The 20873-nt window shown below is 40.6% G+C and overlaps 1 protein-coding gene across 2 annotated transcripts; it reads right to left on the bottom strand.

Annotated features, from left to right (window-relative positions):
- Positions 1-3258: 3258 nt before the first annotated feature.
- On the bottom strand, positions 3259-19747 carry NADSYN1 (NAD synthetase 1). Of its 2 annotated transcripts, none has more exons than XM_085579894.1 (21): positions 19628-19747; positions 19445-19505; positions 18873-18989; positions 17983-18036; positions 17538-17651; positions 16634-16685; positions 15765-15853; positions 14802-14919; positions 14195-14326; positions 13626-13700; positions 12227-12351; positions 11989-12037; positions 11327-11429; positions 10491-10659; positions 9995-10130; positions 9163-9269; positions 7673-7804; positions 7450-7519; positions 6751-6879; positions 5815-5991; positions 3259-3726 (listed from the first exon to the last, which is right to left on the bottom strand). In XM_085579894.1, the coding sequence occupies exons 1-21, from the start codon at positions 19710-19712 to the stop codon at positions 3673-3675; spliced, it is 2148 nt and encodes a 715-aa protein (XP_085436020.1). In that variant the 5' UTR covers positions 19713-19747; the 3' UTR covers positions 3259-3672. The 2 variants fall into 2 exon arrangements, with proteins under 2 accessions (XP_085436020.1, XP_021384217.2); XM_021528542.4 differs by having other exon boundaries at positions 17538-17627.
- Between the last annotated feature and the right edge of the window lie 1126 nt (positions 19748-20873).

Genomic DNA, 20873 nt, shown 5'->3' with positions numbered 1-20873 from the left:
ATCTGCACCACTGTTTAGTCAAAAAATAAGTTTAACACTGACTTACAAATAAGCCAGGGTAAGATTCAGCTGAAGATAAAAACAAAAACTCTTTGATGTTATCTTTACCATAATGGTTGTGCAATGGATTGATCTGGGCTGCTCCATCACTCCCCTCCTCAGCTGGACATGGAGAGAAAATACGAATTAAGGGCAGAGAGAGGTCACTCACTGAATACCATTACAGGCAAAACAGAACCTACATAGCAAAATTATTTGAATTTATTACCAATCATAACAAAAAAGTATAATGAGAAATAAAGCAAGTCCTAAAGACATCACAGCCCTCCCTCCTTCCTGGGCTAAACTTATTGCTGATTTTCTACCCCTCTCCCTCAGTGGCATAGTGAGGCCAGGCATGGTGTTACGGTCAGTTCTTGTTACTTCTGCCACTGCTTCCTCCTCAGGGCAATGAGTCCTTCCCCTCCTTCAGCTTGGGGGTTTCCCTCCCACAGGAAACTGTCCTCCACAAACTTTTCCAACACAAGTCTTTCCCTCAGAAGTTCTTCAAGTCCTGCAGTTCTTCAGGAACAGCCTGTCGTGGGTTTCCTACAGTGCCACAAGTCCTATCAGGACACCTGCTCCAGCATGGGCTTCCCACAGGTTCACAGCCTCCTTTGGGCAACCCCCTGCTCTTTTTAGAGAAAAATTTTGGATTCAGATGAACTCTTCCTTGCCTTTGTCATAATGATGTAAATCCACAATACAAAACTCCTTCTCACCATGATATCAAAGAACTTATAAGAATGTAAAACAATTGTTTTAACTTTACCTGATCAGCCTCCAACTGTAACACAGATGCTAACAGCTTGCAGTAAGCTCATCTCTCCACAACATCTTGCTAATGTGCAAGGTAATACTTTTAGAAAGCACAAGAAAATCTCAAGAAAAGTTAGGAAAAACATTGGGAGATAATTTGGCAAAAGCTTTGGGAGAAAATTTGAAACAACAAACGGTCAAACAAGCCGTAGAAACACAAAAATTTTTGAAAAATCTGTTGGTACTGTACAGTTGAACTCAGATAAAAAGGCTTGGTGCTTTGCTTGTGAGAAACCAGGACATGTGAAAAGGGATTGTCCTACAAAAACAATCCAATCTAAACAACTTCCTATTTGCCCTTGATGTCAAAAAGGGAAGCATCTTGTAAGAACTGTCACTCTCAATTTGACATCGATGGGAAACCTTTGTCATTAAACTAAAAAAAGAGCCGCGCTTTGACACAAGTAGTGGTACCTCCTTACAGTCAAATGGTATTGGTACCTCAGTCATGTATCCCTCAGTCAACCACTCCTCAAATAGCCCCAGCTGGAATTCCCAAATGGAAGGCTAGAATTGGCCTCCTCAAAATTGATACACCTTTTAAATATTTTTTTGTTATGAAAGCATTTCTACTGGAATTATCAATTTTTTTCAACAAAGACAAGATTTTTTTATTCTAGGCAAAGCCAGCAACAAAATTTTGGGACTTTCAGTCCTTTCAGCTGTTGTTTTAGTAAACTGTAGTGAGGAGTTAGTAATTTTAGCTCTTGCACTTAATTCCTAAGATAATTCCACCAAAAACACTTATAGCTATTGCATTTCTTTTACCCACTAATACACCTAAGCAAAACTACTTTACAGAGAATTCAATTATGTCTGTGCCATTTGGTACAGGTCTTTTGGCTGCAATGTTTGGACCACAGCCAACCAAAATTGATTTGTAGTTTGACTCATTGTGATAAAACAATTTATATTACAGGTATGCTATATAGCAGTGCAGATGTCGCTGTAATTACTCACAGGTTTTGGTGCTATGATTGGGATTTGGTAGCTCCTGCAGGTTCCCTCACAGGGATTGGAGGTGCTACTGTGTGTTTGCAAAGTGCGTCCATGATTAACATTAATGGTCCTGAAGGAAAGACAGCAACAGTGCATCCTTTTGTTGTTCAGAAGCCTTTCACTGTCTGGGGGAAAGACCTCCTGTTCCAATGGGGAGCAAAACTGGAAGTAGAACTGTGATGGAAACCACATCAAAACCTGCCACTTTAAAGCTAAACTGGAAAGCTGATCATCCTATATGAATTGATCAATGACCTTTAACAGAGAAAAAATTAAATATCCTTAAAAGATTGGTAAAGGAACAATTACGGCAAAGTCACATCACACTCACGAAGAGTCCCTGGAATTCACCAGTATTCATCATCCACAAGAAGACATTGGACTCCTGGAGGTTGCTTCATGACCTTCTGAGGTCATGGACTTCCTTTTTTAAAAAATGTGACTTGATGGTTTCATCTTTCAATGGCACCCTTCTGAGAGAAATCCTTTGTTGACAAGAGAATGGGTTTTTCTTCCCAACAGGTTTCAAAAACAATTTTTACAGTTTTAGAGATGATAGCACAAATTGTAATGAGGGCCAGAGCAAGACTGTTACATTTAGCAGGTCAAGAATTTGCAGTTATCTATTTACCATTGAAAAAATATTATCTTGATTGGGCAATGCAAAATTCTGATGATTTCCCAGGTATTTGTTCTGTTCATTACCTAGCTCACTAATTATTGCAGGTAAAATTGAGTTTTAGAGATAACCTATATTAAGTGAAGAACCTTTAAATGTAATAACTCTCTTCACTGATGGATCAGGCAAAAGTCACAAATCTGTCATAACTTGGTTGAACCAAACAACTAAAGCTTGGGAATCAGATGTCCAAATAATAGAAAGATCTCCTCAAATTGTTGAACTTGCCCGTGTGGTTTGGGGTTTTCAGCTCTTTCCACAACTTTTTAATTTAATTACACATTCTGCTTATGTTACTAATGTGGTTAAAAGACTAGAAGGATCAGTTGTAAAGGATGTTAGTAATGACACTTTACATCATTGGCTTTCATGTCTTTATACAACTTGGCAATATAGAACTAGACAAAGGAATAAGCCTATCCTTTTTTATTGCTCCATGAAGTTAAAAATTAAGTTTTTGCAAACTGTAGGTGGGATGTGGGTAACACTGTAATTGAGCTCAGAGGACAGTGGTTTTATACTTCATTCTGCAATATTCAGCAAAACAAGAAGCTGAATTCTAAATCTGACCCCACTAACATGAAGATTACCCATCTGCTTCAAGACAGACGTGCTTCCAATACCTTGCCAAGTTTGACTTTGTGGCCACTCAAAACACTGGACCAGTCTACAAAGCCAGGGCCAGGTAAATAAAAAAACATGCAGAATAGGAACTGAGTGAATTAGCATGACAAAATTACAGGTTTATTGCAAAGTAAGGTGAGTTTCTCCCCCTCAATGGCACATGCCAGAACTGTTAAAATTTTACACATTCAGCTGGATGTTACTCAAAAGTCATATCTGAATTATCAGAACCAAACAAAAGACTATCCTGGGTTTATTTACCATTATCCAAATATTTTGAATTAAAGGCAATTAACTCAAGAAGCTGAAGAAAATCCTTAATAAATGATCTCTTAGCCAAACTACAGTTTAAGTATATTTGGGTGTAAAAGAGGGAGTCAATTTAAAAAAATTATTACAACAGTCAGCTCAGGAACTGTTAAGCAGGTCATCCGTGCTCATTATCACAGTATAATCCAGTTTTGAACATTCTGTTTGACAAATTAATTTCCACAGTTTAACAAGACAGGAAGTCAGTCCGTATCTTCAACTAAAGAAATTCCTTCCTTTTTTTCTAGCTTGGATACCTGCAAGTAAAAAAGAAAACAACTCAGTAGCAAAAATAAGCTTCTTCTTCCTACTGGATGTAAAAGAGACACGCAAAGATCAGGTTTTTATGAAGCGGACAAATCTTTTGGTTTGACCAAATGCATCTAATCTTATGGTGTAACACTGGAAACAGCAGAAAATGGCCTGCAGATATCTCATCCTTACAAGCAGATGTGCCAGCTTTCTTCTGAGCTGCATCACAGTTCCTTCAAATTATGGCAGCTATTAAAATCCCAGTGAATATTTTGGCACCTGGAAGTGCATCATTGGTGCTCTGACCACAAATCCTTTACTTCAGACACAGCTCCAAGGCAGAAGCTACAGACAGCATTGCCAGAGTTCCAAGGGTTGTTGCAAAACCCCCTGGCCAGGTAGAGCTGAATGACATGAAGACTCCAAGAGTAAATCTGGTAATTCCCAGCAAGTGCTATGATCTTAAATTCATTTTACCCCTGTTCCTTCTACAGCAAATGCAAAGGGAAGTTTGCACTAAAAATGGATGGATAACTAAACTGACTTGACTACACTACAGACATCCAAAGCAGAAAAGTACTTTCTACAAATCCAACAGATTTCTCTATCATTAGCACTCCAAATTGTTTCAATTCACAAATGAGCTTGAGCTGCAACATGACTCTCCTATAGGAAAACCTGGCATTACCTAAGTAAAAGTGGATTTTATGTCAAGTTTATGCCATATTTTCACAGTCCTGTTACTATGCCAGAAAAATCTTACGTGCAGATTGAGTCCCAGGAGCAGAATCATCAGTGGGACACTGTCCTAGAGTGATTCTCTTCAGAATTACAATTGTGCTGAACACCTACAGTAAGAGGAAACTCTTCCTGTATTCCTTTCCTTGAATAGGGCAGATTTGACTCAAACCACTGCAAGTTATTATTTTTCAGTCTTGCAAAGAGCTGTAGGAGTTATCAGTTCAGGCTACTCTTATCTACTCAATAAAATCTTCCACAAACTTGCCTCGTGGTTTCCAGGAATAAGTTGCCACTATCCTTGCAGAGCACAACTGCTATTACATACAAATTTAGTTATAGAATGCAACAATATCTGCATCATTAAAAGATCTTAATCACATTTACTGTAAGCATAAAATAATTTTATTTTGGTCCAGACCCTACAAAAATATTTTGCCTGACTCCCACTCAGACCAAGATAACTTTTTTCCTGGACTTCGGTGGAAAAAAGTTCAATATAATGTAAAAAAATCCCCCACTATACATACTTTACAATAAAGTACTGCACATAGTAGCTTTTATCCCAGGTTTCAAGGTAGTAAAATACTATTACAACATGTCTGGCATTTCACAGATGAAGGAATTAGTATTTTATTACATGTATAAACATAGTTTTAAAAGCAACTGGCAGAAAAAAAATCTCTGGCAGAAAAAACTTTAAGGGGTGCTAAAATTCTTCACCCCAGCATATGTGCCATAAAAGAGGCATTAAAAATAAGTTTGAAGGAGTGGCTTAAGCATGGTTCCAATAATCGCCTGGGCCCCTCCCCATCTCAGTGCTCAAACTGAGCACGGTACCATTACTGCTTCTGTGTTTGAGCAAACGTGACTTTGTGAGTCAGCTAACTTGAGTTTCAAAAAAGGAACTGATGCAGAAGCAGGTGGGAGAAGTGAATTGCTGCCTCTTACACTGGCTTTCTCCACGCTGATGTAGGTAAAGTCTTAATTCTGCAATTCAGCAGATCCCTTAAGACAGGCCCTGAACTGAAACCAAAACACAAAAGCTTGTTTCTCCCATTACCACAGGACTTCATGAGTCTGGATACACCTATTACTTTCTCTCCTCAGTACACCAATTCTTTTTTTTTTTTTCTTGTTCTTATTTTCATAGCAGTATGACAAAAAATAACCTAAACAGCCTACACTGAAATCAGGGGATTTAACATCACAGTTGTGTGAAAGGAACAATCAGAGCTATTTCTGTAATAACTGCTACCCTAAATGTTAGTTGTGTTTTACTGGAGATTCACTGGAACCAGGCTTGACCCACTTTGAATAATTTCAATGCAAGATCATTCCAGAAGCAGATTTACCTGTTTGTCTATACACCTGAACTGCCAGGACCACGAGGTGTTGTAGAGGAAAGGCCTCAGGTCAAAACGGTTGTCATCTGGACTGTAGTTTTCAGCGTGGTAGGAAGGAGTGAGGGTGGTCATTTTGTGCCTGTTGACTGAATACATCCTGAAGAAATGCTTAACCTTGAATGCCACCTGGTGTACAAGGAACATAGCTTTTAACTAGATGAAGTTTCTTAGTATTTTAATTTAAAAATTGAGAGGAGCACAGTATTTTGGAGACTTTTTTCTATCTTGACATGGTCCAGATATTCTTTCAAAGCACGAGTCTCAGAACACATAACAAAAGGCTTCAACAGTAGTTGGTCATCTGTATTTTAGAGAACAATTTTCCCTGAGGTGTAATTCTGAAGTAATTGTTTTCAAATTACCCAATTAACAACTGTTTTAAAAATTTGCAGCACAAGACAGCAAGCTCCATTTAAGAGATGCAGACCAGCTTTTCCAACATATTCTGCTGCAACTGTAGAATAATCTCTAAACACAAAATAATTAAACTATTACTTTCAGTTAAAAGGAACCTGACCTTTCACCAAACATACTTTATTTTGGCAAAAGCATTAAACTATTTTATATTTTTTTCTCTTTGGTATATTACCTTGTCGCTATAGGACAAATGAAAGCACGACGTGAGCTACCTGCTATTTGCAAGGTAAAGAAGAAAGTTTATTTTCTGACTCCGACTTTTTTACTTTCCCAAAGGTGACATTAGATTGGAGAGTGAATGGGCCACTTCTCCAAAGACACTGGACAAATTACTAGTACATCAAGTTTCTCCACCCCCATAAAAGAATGTAAACAATATGTTGTTTACAGAAATTGTGTGGGAAAGTTCTCCAACAGAATGTAAACTCAGAAAGCTTTAAAATATCTTAAGAATCAGGGTGACATTACCTCTCTTGGTGTACAAATTTCCTTCCATATATTAATCAGCTTACAGAACATACTGTATGGTCCAGCCTTTGCAATTTTCCTTAATTTCCCATACATTGAGAGCTCTGCATATGTCATCCCCATATCTTCCTGAAAACAGGCACACAGAATGTCAAAGAAAATCTGTGCAAATTTTAATTAATACTTTCATGAAGCAATTAAAACAACCCAGTTAAATCAAAGAAACACCAAAATGAAATTGTCAAAGTCAAAAAGACATAGTAATACTATGAGGAGAAATAAAAGAAACCCACTGGAATCTCTCTGAACTGGGAGATTGGAGGCCACAGAGGTAGTTTTATCTGTCCTCTCCAAAGGGATAGCAAAGAGAAGGATGTGGGCAGAAGAGTGCTTTGCCACCAGTCATTTTTATAGCAGCAAGGCCCTGACTTTCTTTTGATATTAAAAAAACCATAAAACAAACTGCATTTTACAATACTCATCCTTCTAAGTGTCCAAAAGTATAAAATAGTTCGAAAATTAATTTGCTGTTTTGGAAACTATTGTCAACTATTGTGAACAGTGTGGGGAATTAATGTTGGCAGCTTTAAGACTGTTTATAACATGCCTGTCAGAAAGCATGGTTACATACACCTATGGGACAAACCCCAGATTTTGGGGGAAGGCTTAAAGCATTTTAAAGGCACTGCCCATTATTACCTCATCAGTTTGAGCCACTTGTCCATCCACCAGGGGCTCCAATTCCGCAGTGGGTGGAGCTGACATGATACTGTAAGGGAGAGGAAAAAGGAAAAACGTGGATTCCATGCAGTCTTATTAGTGTTGGTTTGTTAAAACAGCGCTTCATCCCAAAAATGAAGCACCTGGCTCAGATAGTTCCTCCAGTGGAATGAACAAACACAGTCACTCAATCATTGCTCACCTCCTGAGGGCTGTGAGCTGGAAATTTTCAATGCAGTAATGAATGAAGTTCTTCAAATCAGTCTTGCTGATGCCACCAATGGGGTTGATATCAGCACTGGAGCAGTCGTACTTGGTCAAGTAACCACGGAGACTGAGCAAAACAGGAAATTTTATACAGCAACAGTTAATAATAATGTAACTGCAGCATAATTTATAATCCTTGACACTATAGAGAATTTATATGCAGCATGAAGAAAGGGAGAAACAGACTGCAGATTAATAACGTATTTATAACTAAAGGACAACATGTTTAACTGCAGCAGGGTGTCCTGGCTTGTAAAATAAGCATGTGTTCTATTTGCCATCTGTTGGAGGTTGGGCAGTTTTCTTATCTCTTCCAAGAACAATGTCTCCCTCTGGGGAGACATCTTGTGTTAATGGGCCATTGAATGACTCACTGCATGACCAGTAAAGTTACATCATCCCATGGTGAGATGCTCCACCCAGAGGGAGGAGTCAAGCATCCTTACCTTCATGAAATCAGCATTTTTGGGATATCAGGGGCAGCCCTTCGCTGGATTCCCAGAGAAGCAGTCTTCCTCTCTGCTGGATTCCCAGAGGAAGATCAGGCCCATCACCAGATCTTCAGAGAAAACTACACCCTTCTACAGATCCCCTCTTCCAAGAGGAACAGCTGAGACCTTCTCTACACCAGACCTCCAGAAGGAAACTACATCAGTCTACAGGACCACAGCTTGGACAGAACCATATCTGCTACCACTGCTCTAGCCAGCAAGTATCAGATTGTATCTCTAACTCTATCAGTGGTTCTTCTTTTGTGCTATTGTATTTGGTTCTTTGTTCCCTTTTTTCTAATAAATTGTATTTCTGACTTTGAGCCTCTCACTGGTTTTGCTTTTCAAACCAGAACACAGGGTTATCCTAAAGCCCTGAAATTTTCAGATGATAACTTTAAACAATCATAAAGCACTGCAAAACTGTCCATGCTAAGGCAATATGGGCAAAACAGTTAAAACATTGTGCTAATTAAAACAATAAATCTCAAAACATCCACACAACCAGCTCACAGCTTTAGAGGTTACCACTCCCACAGTTTTACAGGGATTGTTTTAATCTTCAAATGCTAGCTCTAGTAACAGTACTCCAGATTTTAAGCTGGTTTTTCAGCTCAAAGTTCACATTCTCATTCCTAATGCAGTTACTGAAAATTCAACAAATTGGGAAGTTAGCCTAAGGAATGCACAGGTAAGCTCTACTGACAACAGAATTTTATGGGAAAGCTATAACAATCCTTTGGGCTAAACCTCTGAAAAATACACCATTTCCCACTCAAGCCGATTTAACTATTTTCATTGATTTCACTGTTACCAGTGCATTCTTACTTAGGTTGTTACCTCTTCTGAGTCAATCTACAGTGATATTTGGTAGAGTTGCAGGACATGACAGTGACCTGTTTCACATGGGTTTGGATTCTCAATTTTTACCAACCTTTCATCCACATTGGCTGATCCCAGCACCAGCAGTCCCCCTGGCATCCCACGAGCCCACAGTGTCAGCTGAGCAAACAGGTAGGCAAGGACCATTCTTATTCTAGCCTGCAAAGCAAAATGAAAAGGAAAGCAAAATTTACATAGCAGAGTGATTTCTCTCCAGTCATTAATCAGTTGTCTAAACAAGCTCATGAAGAACAAAATGGGGGCAGGGTAAGCATGACTGCAGGAAGGATAGTCTTTCGGAGAAATTGCTGAGCACACTCAGGAAATCCAGGTTCAGTATCAGCTACTGCCACAAACTGAGGAAGTTTCTCCTGGCCAATGGCAAATTGGGGAGTAGGTGCCATCTGCTACCTCTGATAGCACTAACAAGGATCCATGATGGAAGAAGCATGCAGATAAACCGTATTCTTTTATAGTGTAAATAAATCCCTCTAGTCTAATAGAAAACATTTGCAAAAAGTTTACTTTGCTTTTGTCCCCATTTTGAAACAATTTTTCTAACAATGCCTGGGATCCAGCCTTCAGCTCCAGCAGCAATTGTGGGTGATGTTAAGCCAATATCCAGACTCCCCTGTGACTTAAACCTCTCCTGCTACCAAAAAGCTGACAAAGAATTCAATGTTTGCTTCCAGAGCAAACAGCTGGATTTGTCCAGTAACAGAGAGAGAAAGATCGAGTTCCTCAAATTAACAAAAGCTATCAAACAGGATAACCAACACTCGGAACTAAAGCAGAATTGATGGTTAGGTTGGAAAACCAAAAAATCAACCCAAAACCCACAGAACCAAAAGAGTGTGGCCCGATTCAGCCTACAGGACACATACCTGCACATTCTGGAGTGCCAGGTTCTCTCTGCTACTCCCTCCATAGACAGAAAACCGGGGAGTTCGACCTGTCACCACATTGAAGATCCCCACAACAGCTTTCACAGCCACATCTATGTTCAGGTTGATGTGGTAGCTGAGAAGAATTCAAGCACAAGTGACTCAGCCAGCACAATCTGACTATATAAAACAGAAAAAAACACCAAAATTCCACCCATCAAATGAGGCTTTAAAGCTGCTAAACTCTCAGATTTGGTAGGAAGAAAATTAGGAAAGAATAACACTTTTCAGAGTCTGTTTCCAAAATTCCATGTCCTTTGCCAAATGCTTCTAAGTCTGCCTCACTTTAACACTTTAGTAATACTACCTGTAGCATTCCTACTTAACCCACCTCCTATTCCTCTCTTATTTTTTTCCCCTTTTTAAGACTGAATGTTTTAGATGTAAGTCTTTGCCAGAACATGCTGGTTTTTCCCACCACTTTCTGAGCTTGTACCTGCCTATTTGCTCAGCCAGCAGTTTGGCCCTGTTGCAGGTATCCTGGGAGGAGTTCTCACTAGCCATGTAGCACGTGGTGAAGACACGCCTGCAGAATTCCTGAGGATCCTCAGGGATGTAGGTCTCATCATTCACAATCCTGCGTGCATCAGCCAGCACATCTGCATCTGAGAACAGAGCAGAAGAAACAGAACAGGAGTGGAAATTATTGTGCTCCTCCCTTTGCAAGATATGCAAATAGCTTGTACATCCTTTGTATTCCAATTCAGCTTTACAGTGCCCATGACAAATGACTACATCTAATGTCCCAAAAAAATTTTCATCTATCAAATAAAAGAATTACCAATTTTGCTCCCGATTTTGAGCACAGAAATTTTAAATCCCTTAGATCTACTGAAGAATCTTCATAGAAAACATGATCCAGTATGTACAAAGACTTAGCTAAAAGCATGAAGTCTGCTTAAAGCCAGAACTAAAAGAAATTAAACCATTCCTAACCATGCACTGTAGTGCTGCTTTTAATAGAAGGGGAAAATTCTAAGAATAAATTGAAGACTGCATCAGCCAACATTTGAACAATCGTCTAGACAGAAAAGAGTCTGAGTTCCACATCCAATTCTTAAACTCAAAATGGAAACTATTATGCCAATTCAGAGAATCTGAATCTGGACACACATTTTCACTGGAATTTCTGAAGAGATACAAAGGACTCCATTAGAATGACACAAAAAGGGTCTGCCATTAATAAGCTCTTGCAGCTACTCCATCCAGCTAATATTAACTTATCCATAACCATTAGTAAACACAGATGGCCAGCCACACAGACCTACTTACTGCCATTCTTGACTGCCAGGCAAACCTGGTGACACATGGAATACACTATGCAAGCTGTAGCAGAGCTGTCAATTCCACCACTCAGAGGTAGGAGAAACCCTGCCTTAGAAACAGAGCAAGGAAGAGGTTCCACACAGTAAAATTAGAAAAAAAATACGTATTGTACTACTCAGAAACACACTCCAGTAGAAAAATGACAGGCATTGTTCAAGGCTTTATGTTGTTCAAGGCTTATATTGTACTGGGGAGAAACAGAAACCACCCAGAGCAAATCCTCTGAAACTCTCATCAACTGGGCAATCAAACAAGTAGTCACTGTAAAACCCTTTGTCTAGAAAAACTTCCAGTTGTCTTTACCCTCTAGCAAGACAGAAATGCTAAAAAAAGGATTACATTTTTCATATATACTTTACTATTACACTGAATAACTACTTCATGTCACTCTGCTGCAATTCCTAAGGGAAGGGTGCACAGAGCATACTGAAGTCACACTTGGAATACAATTTTTAAGTCTGACTGAGCTACCAGTGAAAAACTCAGACTCTGCACCTTGGACTAAGATCAGTTTGGGTTACCAGCAGCACAGAAAAACAATTTTGATTGTGCCTGTGCAAAAAAGTAGCTGTGTATGCCACGGGAAAAACAAACCCAGTTGTTCTTACCTGTTTGCTGCGCCTTAAATAGTCCCAGAGCCAACATGCAGGTCCAAGGCTGAAATTACACAACACATGATTGTTCTAAGAAGGTTAGAACAAGTCAACATATTTACTGCGGTCTTCCAATGAGAGTTTCCTTTACTTAAATCTGAACAACATCTTATGTTTATCTCTTTCTTTGAGTTTTGGAGGGTTTTTTTAAAATCAAAATAATTTTCAAGCAACAGATGCAGCATTTGATTACCTGATCTCCTCCTCAGGACTGTGGTGTCGCCACTGGATTGGCATACAAGTAGGAACAGCTAAATCATCAGGACACGACAGAGCAAAGTTCACTTTTATCCTGGGATAAGGATTCACTTTACTTGCCTAAGCAATAATACAGAAGAATTCAGAAGACACCAATTTTAACACAGTTTAAAAAAAATATCAGCTAAGATACCGTGAAAATCAAGGCATGCAAATACTTCTTACATCCAACGATGCTGTGGTTTGACACGGAAAAAGAATTTTTCTGGAAAGAAGAGGTTAATTTGGATATTGATCACTTGAAGGTAGACATGCTTCTGAGAACACAGAGGGGTTAAAAGTAGAATTCCCAGAACTCGCTCTCTTTGGCTCCGGTCAGAGCAGGGGAAAGCTCATGGCCTGACTGAGGTGGGCCCAAGGTGGAGGGACGGGAACCGGGCTGGCCCCTGCAGATGGAAGGGTGGAGGAAATCTGGGATGTCTCCATTCCCCCCACCAGAGTTTCTCTCCTGAGAGGGAGAGAGAAAGACACCAGCAGTTTTTGTCAGCAGTTTCACCGTGGGGAAGGAGGAGGGGGGGGCTGCAAGGTGCCCAGCCGTGTGGGAGCCGGAGTCTGGGCATCGAGCCATCCTGGGAGTTTGGACTTTTAACCCTTCCTTGAGAAATTAAAGCTTTGTGAATTTCTTTTTCCCCTCCTCAGTTTGAAAGAGAGGAAAAGAGACACCTTGGACCCTGGGATGTTAGAAGGAGAAATTCTAGATGGGAGGGGGACAAGGAGTGGCTTTTGGCTGGACTTTTCCGTGTTGGCCACAAAACTGAACCAATTTTTTTCTCCTCCAAGAGAGACTGTATTTTAGGAGGATGCCAGTGAGTCAAGAGACCTGCTTTATCTGGGAAAAGACAGAAGTGGAACGAACAGAGAAAAAATCAGGGGGTTTGTGGTGGTGCCCTCTGTCCTCAAAGAAGGAGAAGAGAAGATCTCTGTTCTTGGGCCCCTGGCCCCAGGGAAAAATGGAGGGAGGACTGTGGTCCCAAAAAATGAAAAACTGAACTGTTGTTTTCTCCCCCCTTGGCAGGACATCCTTGAAAGGAAAAATCCTAAAAGCAGTCTGTCCATCCATGCATTGGTGGTGAGAGCACTGGTCATGGAAAGGAGAAGGGTCACCATGGGGACCCTTTTTTTCCCTTTCTTTTTTTTCTTTTATAGTAGTAGCTTAATAAAGTTTTTTTTCCTTCTATTAAGCTTGGGCCTGCTTTGCTCTGCTCTCGATTGCATTTCACAGCATTCATTTGAGAGATTACATTTTCATAGAGGCACTGGCATCGTGCCAGTGTCAAACCATAACAAATTACTATTCAAACTTAGCACAGTTTACAAACACAAAGAGTTCTTACTGCCAAGTTGCGAGATGAAATCTCTGCTCTGTAACTTCGAACATCCTCCAGGTCCAGAGTGGCAACCAGCACCTCCTGTGGAAAGGTTTTCAACATCAGATCACTCTACACAAACAGATAAACAATGCTTGGCAAAAGATTCAGCATCAGCTGTGGCAAAGGAAAAGGCAAGAAACGTTACTGGGGAAAGTGATGGAGCTTGCACATAACATGAGGAAAGCTAGATGACAAATCTACTGTTTTCTAAAATCAAAGTGAAAGCTTGTGTCCACAAAATTGGGTCTTAATTAGAACATTGCAGTCTTTGCCCTTTCTTCCTTTAAATAAGATAATCTCAATTAACAGGGTCTCTCCTCCTCATAGTGACTGCATACAAAATTGTTTTCATTAAGTTCTTCCACTGTGACAATTCTTCCTTCCTCACAAAAGCAGGAGAGCTACTGTAGGTAATCTGACTAGGAAAACACTCAGATCTAGCTGAATAATAATTAAAATACACCTTTTTTAGTCTGGAATATCTGGGAAGTGTTGAGCATAAGTGTCCTAGCAGTATGAGGTGAATACATTACCACATCATTGAGTGAGAACTGGGATCCTTGTGCAACAGTTTCTCCATTCATGGAAATCATGGCACAACCATCATAATAGAGACGATCACCATCACAGCCTTTCTGATTTGCTAATATATATATACCACCATTCTGCCAGGGAAACAAACATGCAGGGAAGAGAAAAAAACTGTTCAGAATGTAGCACCTGACAGGATGTTAAAAATCAAAATGTTATTTCTCTGTTCCTGCCCTTCTTACAAATTTCCTCTCCCTTTACATTGAGAATAATTTATGGCTGGAATCCTCTCCTGACAGGAGTCACTATGAGTAACAAGAGTCATTCCCTCAACCCAAAGAGAGAGAGCTGCACTTCTAAATTGAAATTCTGAGTTCAAATTGAGGTTGAGAAAAGCAGGAAGGTGATGACAGCTGTGTTTGGATATTAGAGGAGAAAGCAGATACTGTTAAATATAAACAAAGCATTTTAAATTACAATGACAAAGCATCTTTTTCACAGTGTAATGTACACTCATTGCTTTACTTTTGTTCCCATCATTGTTAGATAGGATTACAGAGCAAATAATAAATGTCTTCTCATTTTTCAAACAAACAGAACTTTCCACACCTTTGCTGTGGCAGAATTCACCAGATCCACCCGGGCATGAGCTTTCCGCAGCACGTGGTGACTCCCGGAAGAGTTGGTGAAAATTTCCACACCATCAAGTCCCATCTCAATGTGAGGGCTGTCAAGGCAAAAGGCACAAAAATAAATCACTACTGTGCTGTGAAAACTGCAAATGTCATTAAAAATCACTGACAAACAGAAATATCTATGTCACTGTCAGTTTTCTGCATGTCTCAGCTCAAACAAGGATAGGGCTTTCAAAACTTTCTTTTTTCTTGCATTGCCCAACTCTTCTGTCAAAAACCAGCAGTGGCTGCAGAGGTCAGGAGGGCTATTGCTCAGTCTGTTCTAAATAAAATGCCTTCTACTCTATAGAAGGCCAGGTCTCAAAGAAAGAGAGAAAACATAATCTTGGTCTGAAAGGGCAACATGGATATACACTGCTAAGTCAGTTGTCCCATTTTCCTTGTCTCTTAGTAAATCCAAAAACAGAACCACAAGGAGAGGATTTTTATTGCTTTTTTTTTTTTTATTTTTCCAATGTCATAAGAAATAAACACTAAAAAAAAAAAAAATCACATCTTCAAAACACCACATCTTCTGCAGTTACAAGGAAATTAATGTAACTGGGAGATTTGGAAAAGTATCAGGAATGTGAGCACCAGAGTTACCTGTCATTTATTTCCTTGGGTCACTCTTCTCATTCTACTTCTTTTTGGTATTTTTCCCCTACCTTCCTGTTTCAAGTTGATTTAGTTTAACAACCAACATTTCTTTGCCATCCTGCACCTAGCCTAATGACATCTTCCCCGTGATGTATTTGTTGCTCCTAATTATATTTTATCTTACTGGCACTTTCTGAAAGATAAATTACATAGAATAATAAGCAGATCTCTTCAAACATTTATTTCAGGCAGCACCAATGTATGTTTTAGGTTACATTTATTTCCTTTTCTCCTTTACCTGTTTGGTGCCCAGAGTTCTTCACATATTTCTGCCCCTAGGCATGTGTCCTTGGTTGCCAGCACTGCATCCCCAAAAGGAACAGTTTCCTGAGGAAAAGCAAGAACATTCTTACACATATGCAGTAGAATAAGCTGTTCAATTCAAAAACTTAACTACAAATCTTAAGAAAATATAAAAATTGAATGCTTACTTATGTGAAATTAGTGACACAGTATCAATCACATTATACCTTCTTTCATTTCATATCAAGTAGGAGTAAAAAAAAAATCTGAAATGCAAATTTCTGGAATGATTGAAATTTCATGTTTTAATTTCAGTAGTATTCAGATGCAGTGCTTTGATTAAGGACAAGAATTAAACAATCTACAAAACAGAGACTGTCTGTTGTTTGGAATCACACTCATGCTTTAATGGGAACTAACATAAATTTTAGATCCTTCTGAACAAGTAAGGTTTAAACAATTTTAAATTTAATTTTTTTAACCTAAAAACACATACTCAATTCTAGTCTTAAGCACAGATAAACTCTACCAAAATTGTGCAAAATATGGCAATCAAGGTTCTGTATGTTCAAATAACTGAGGAAGATTTAAAATTTACTTGCTTTGCTACCACATACTAACTTAAATAATGTTAAATTATGCTCTCATTTAATGCAATTTACAATTTAGAACCATCCTAAAACATATGAATCCACAACATGTCTGGCAGCAAAATTTTGGAGACTACAGTTTTTAATTGCTGAATCTGAAAGATGCTAAATTAAAAAAACAAAAAAAACCAACCAAACAAACAAAAACCAAAAAAAACCCAAAAAAAAACCCCCAAAAAAAACCCCAAAAAAACCACCAAAAAAACCAGCTTACCTGTCCAGTCACTTCCTGAATAATCCTGGGCAGAAAATATTCCTCCACATGCCTAGATCAAATTTATAGAGTGTGAATACATCATTACATAAATCACAGGACATAAACTGGTTCTCATCTCACCTTCTAACGCTGCTTAAAGAAACCCTGTTGAAGTTGTACAGCGCTGTGTGTGTTTAAAAAATGAAAAAAACACCTTCACATTTCTGTGGAATTAATCAGAAATGCTGACATTTTAGGATAGCAACATCTGTGCTTCAGAAAGGCAAGATAAGCAGCGCCCCATCCTGGCTAGCAAGCAGACCTAACAAAGAACACACCATGCAAGACAAATGCCAGGTGGAAGTTTCTCTTTTTACAGGGCTACTACACGAGCAGCTCAGAACCAGCTGGGGCTCAGAGGAGGGACCAGAAGTGCTTTGCTGAGACCCTCGAGCTGGAAGCCCTCCCTGACTACAAGATAAGTGTACAGCATCAGAGCCAAGTGCCAGACATGTTCTGCAGCATCATAAGGCAGGCAGCTTTCATTCACTGCAGTTGTTGAAGTTTTGACAGAGCTCATCCATTTCAGTGTTTGCCAATTCAGTACCAGGATGCAGCAATCAGGAGATAAACACAGCCCTTTCCAGTCCTGAGCTGGCTGTTCTTAGAAAGCACACACCAGGAAAATGACACTTTACACTGGCTGTAGGATCAAGCAGCCCCACTTTTTCTTCCAGCTCAGCTACTCAAGCGTTTGACTGCTCAATAAGCTTCCTACAACCACATAGCTTGGCTGACTCTGTCCTGCTGCTCTCCCTGTAGCAGCCAATGAGGATTTGCTCTGGATATTTCAACCCTGTTGCTGTGGCTGCAAATGGCAAACTGTGTTTTTTAACACAATTCTTAAGAGTTGCCAGCATACCTTGCTTTGCTCCATGGGGTGAACCATCTAAGTTCCCTGTAGTTTCCTGCATTTGCCAGTGATATTTTTGGTCTGATCAGAAGAATCTTCCTTAAATAAAACAAAACAGAAAAACTGAGTTTACACATGATGTACAGCCAAACAAGCCTATATATGAACATTGATTAAGAACAACTTCTTTTTTTCTATTATAATGTAACATTTTTAAAGTTTCTTGCAGACTCAAGGAGTTTTTTTTAACTCTTCCAGAAAGTAGTGGGAATTTAGTTTCCACAAATCAGAAAAGAAAAAAACAGATAATGAGAAACCTTAGTTATCTCTTTCAAACTTTAGCTAACAGGAAGATAAATCCATCACTCCAGCACTGAAGAATCTTACTTGAAGACTGAACTGGTGTCTTAAAAGAGAATATATTACCTCACAAAACACATCAAGAACTACTTACTTATTCAAAAAGATCACTCGACAATTGTAGCGAACATTTCTGTGCAGAACAGGCCTGTGAAAGTAAGAACCAAAATATGCAGTAACTACAATTACTAAATGAAATTATAAAAAGCTACAGAATCTACTTTACTGCAAAAACTACTCAGAAGACCTCATTAGAGGGAATCAAGTAAAACAATATATGAAGTTTTAGCTTCTATTTTTTTAGTTAAAGTAGTAGTTTGACACCACAGTCAGTAACTCAGATTTTTTCAATCTCAGATATATCAGCTACTACCTAAGCCTTAGTAACATGAGCATACCAGAAGATTCCCCATGGCTGGGCCATGTTATTTAAAAAATGTGACCTCCTGTGATACTGCCAACCTAGTTCAAAATCAAACTAGCTTTACACAATTATATCAGTTCTAACATGTTAATTTTACAGATATAATTTGCCACACTTCCATGTCAGCACAAGGCTTACAATGGCTTCAATGAGTTTCACGTACACTTAATGTTGTTTACAATGTCTGTCAGTGAAAGCAGCCCCTGCATTCCCACAAGACAGTGAATTTATAAAGCCTTTTTAAATTATACCTCATACAAAGTCTGACCTATAGCAATACATATCAGACTTTAAGGTTTCCAATAGATAACTGCAATTATCCTATTTCTCTCTTGAAGGGATCAGCCACCAGCAATCTTTGGAAGGATTATATTTCAGAAAGTGTCCCACACGTTGCAGTCCTGGTCATGGTAATTAAAAGGGGAAAAGCAGTGCAGTTCCTAGTTTGACAGTTTGGTGCAGAGCCCTCACTATCCAGAGCATGGCACAAGCAGCATTCCCTAAGAACTTATCCCTTTATCACAGGTTTACAAAAACAAACAAACAAACAAAAAACTTACATTCCCACATCACAGATAATATCTTGAGTAGTTGGAGACTCCAAGAGCTTTTCCAGAACTTGAAACGAATGCAAGAGTGTGTCTGACTCATAATAGTGATCTGAGCAGCCATAACCACTGTGTATAGAAACAAGGAGAAATCAAAAATGCAGCCAGAGAACCAAAATTACTTTAGACAGGGAGCATTTCACCCACACAGGCAATTTACATAGAAAATGAAGATGGAGTGCTGTCAACACTATCCCTATTTACTGCATTTAAAACTCTGCAGCATTCTGTATCACCCCATGATATTCCTTACAGGACAGCAGCCTGGGCCCAGGCAGAAATCAAAGCACTACAGTTCCCCTGGAGGAAAACTCACTGGCATAGGTTAAAAATTATCGCTACCAGTCAGGTTTCCGAGACAAGAGACCCAGTCCGGTGCTCACGACTACAGCGCTTTCCTTTGCAGCGCCATTCGGTAAGTATGGCTCTGGGCACTGCAGCACCACGGGGCTGATGCTCTTCTCGACTGTTCTTCCACAGGTAACCGGAATCGCACCAACCTAGCGCCAGCAAAGCTCCCTTACCAGATTTCGAGCTCTGGGCCAAGGCGGTACCGGGCTCCTTTGCTCCTGGCGATGTCGATACCTGGAAGAGTGTTGGGAGCGCGCTGCGTGAAACAGGCGCTGTCTGCGCCGCCCCGCCCGCCGCAGGAGGGAGAGAAGGGAGCGGAAAAGGATTCCTGACAGCCGGGGACAGCAGCCACTCACTTCTGAGAATCCTCTCCAGGTTGCCCTCAAAGTCCAGAGCCCACTGGTTAAGGGCGCAGGTGGCCACGGTCACTGCCCGGCCCATGGCGGCGCCGCCGTCTTCCCCGCCGCTTCCGGGGCGGCGCCGGGCCGGGGCGGCCGGTCCCTGCTGCGGCCGGTCCCTGCTCCCGGTTCCTCCTCCCGGTCCCTCCTCCCGGTTCCTCCTCCCGGTCCCTCCCCCCGGCCCCGGCAGCAGCACGTGTACCGCCAGTGCTTCAAGCGCTGGATCCTTGCAGACCCGGTGTCCACCCGCGCTGTGGCTCCTCCGGCGCTGCTGCGCTCCCTTACGCACCTTCGGCGGTTTTATCTCCCCAGAGCCTTGAATAACGGGAATGCAGCCTTAACTTGTTTCTTAGCCCTGCAGCTTATTTAAAGAAGTGTCCCTCAAACCGAGTTCAGAGTGCGGGTGCTGAATGAAGATAACTGGAACAGGGTGCAACCTTCTGTGTGGTTCTCATTTCAGCATCTTCTCGACAGCTCTCAGGGTGCTGACCCCAGAGAGGCTGACTTCTTCAAAGTCCAATCTCCTCTCTTATGTCCCTTGTCACATATTTAGCTGCTGTGAGCCGCCTTTCACACGGGATTCTAATTTCTTTCTGTACTAGAATCAGAATAATTTAGGTTGGGAAAGACCTATAAGATCATTGAGCCCAACCACAAATCCAGCACTGCCAAGCACGCCACTAAAGCATATCCCCAAGTGCCACATACACACGGCCTTTACCTCCAGCAATGGTGACTCGACCACCTCTCTGGGCAGTCTGTTCCAATGCCTGCCAGCACTTTCCATGAAGAAACTCCTTATGTCTGAGCCTTGGTGCAATTTGAAGCCATTTCCTCTTCTCTTGTCGCTTGTCATTTGGAAGAAGGGCTTACAGGCTACAGCCTCCCTTCAGGGGGTTGTAATGTGTAAGATCCCCTCCTTTTCTCCAGGCTGAGACCTCATCCCCTCCTCCCTCCCCTCAGATCCATTCCCTTTTCTGGACACACTCCAGCAACTCAATGTCTTGGATTAAGGTGCCCAAAACTGACCCCACAATTCAAGGTAGGGCCTCAGCAGTGCCCAGAACAGGGGGACAGTCACTGCCCTGGTCCTGCTAGCCACACTACTGCTGACACATGCCAGGATGCCATCATCCTTCTTGGCCACCTGGGCACACCTTGTGTTCAGAAGCTCTCAGCCAGCACCCCCAGGTCTTTTCCTGCG

Source organism: Lonchura striata, chromosome 5 (assembly GCF_050655825.1).
Source record: "Lonchura striata isolate lonStrDom1 chromosome 5, ASM5065582v1, whole genome shotgun sequence".
In the NCBI taxonomy this organism is placed as follows: domain Eukaryota; kingdom Metazoa; phylum Chordata; class Aves; order Passeriformes; family Estrildidae; genus Lonchura; species Lonchura striata.
Note: the sequence above shows the minus strand (reverse complement) of the source record. Positions and strands in the feature narration are given on the sequence as shown.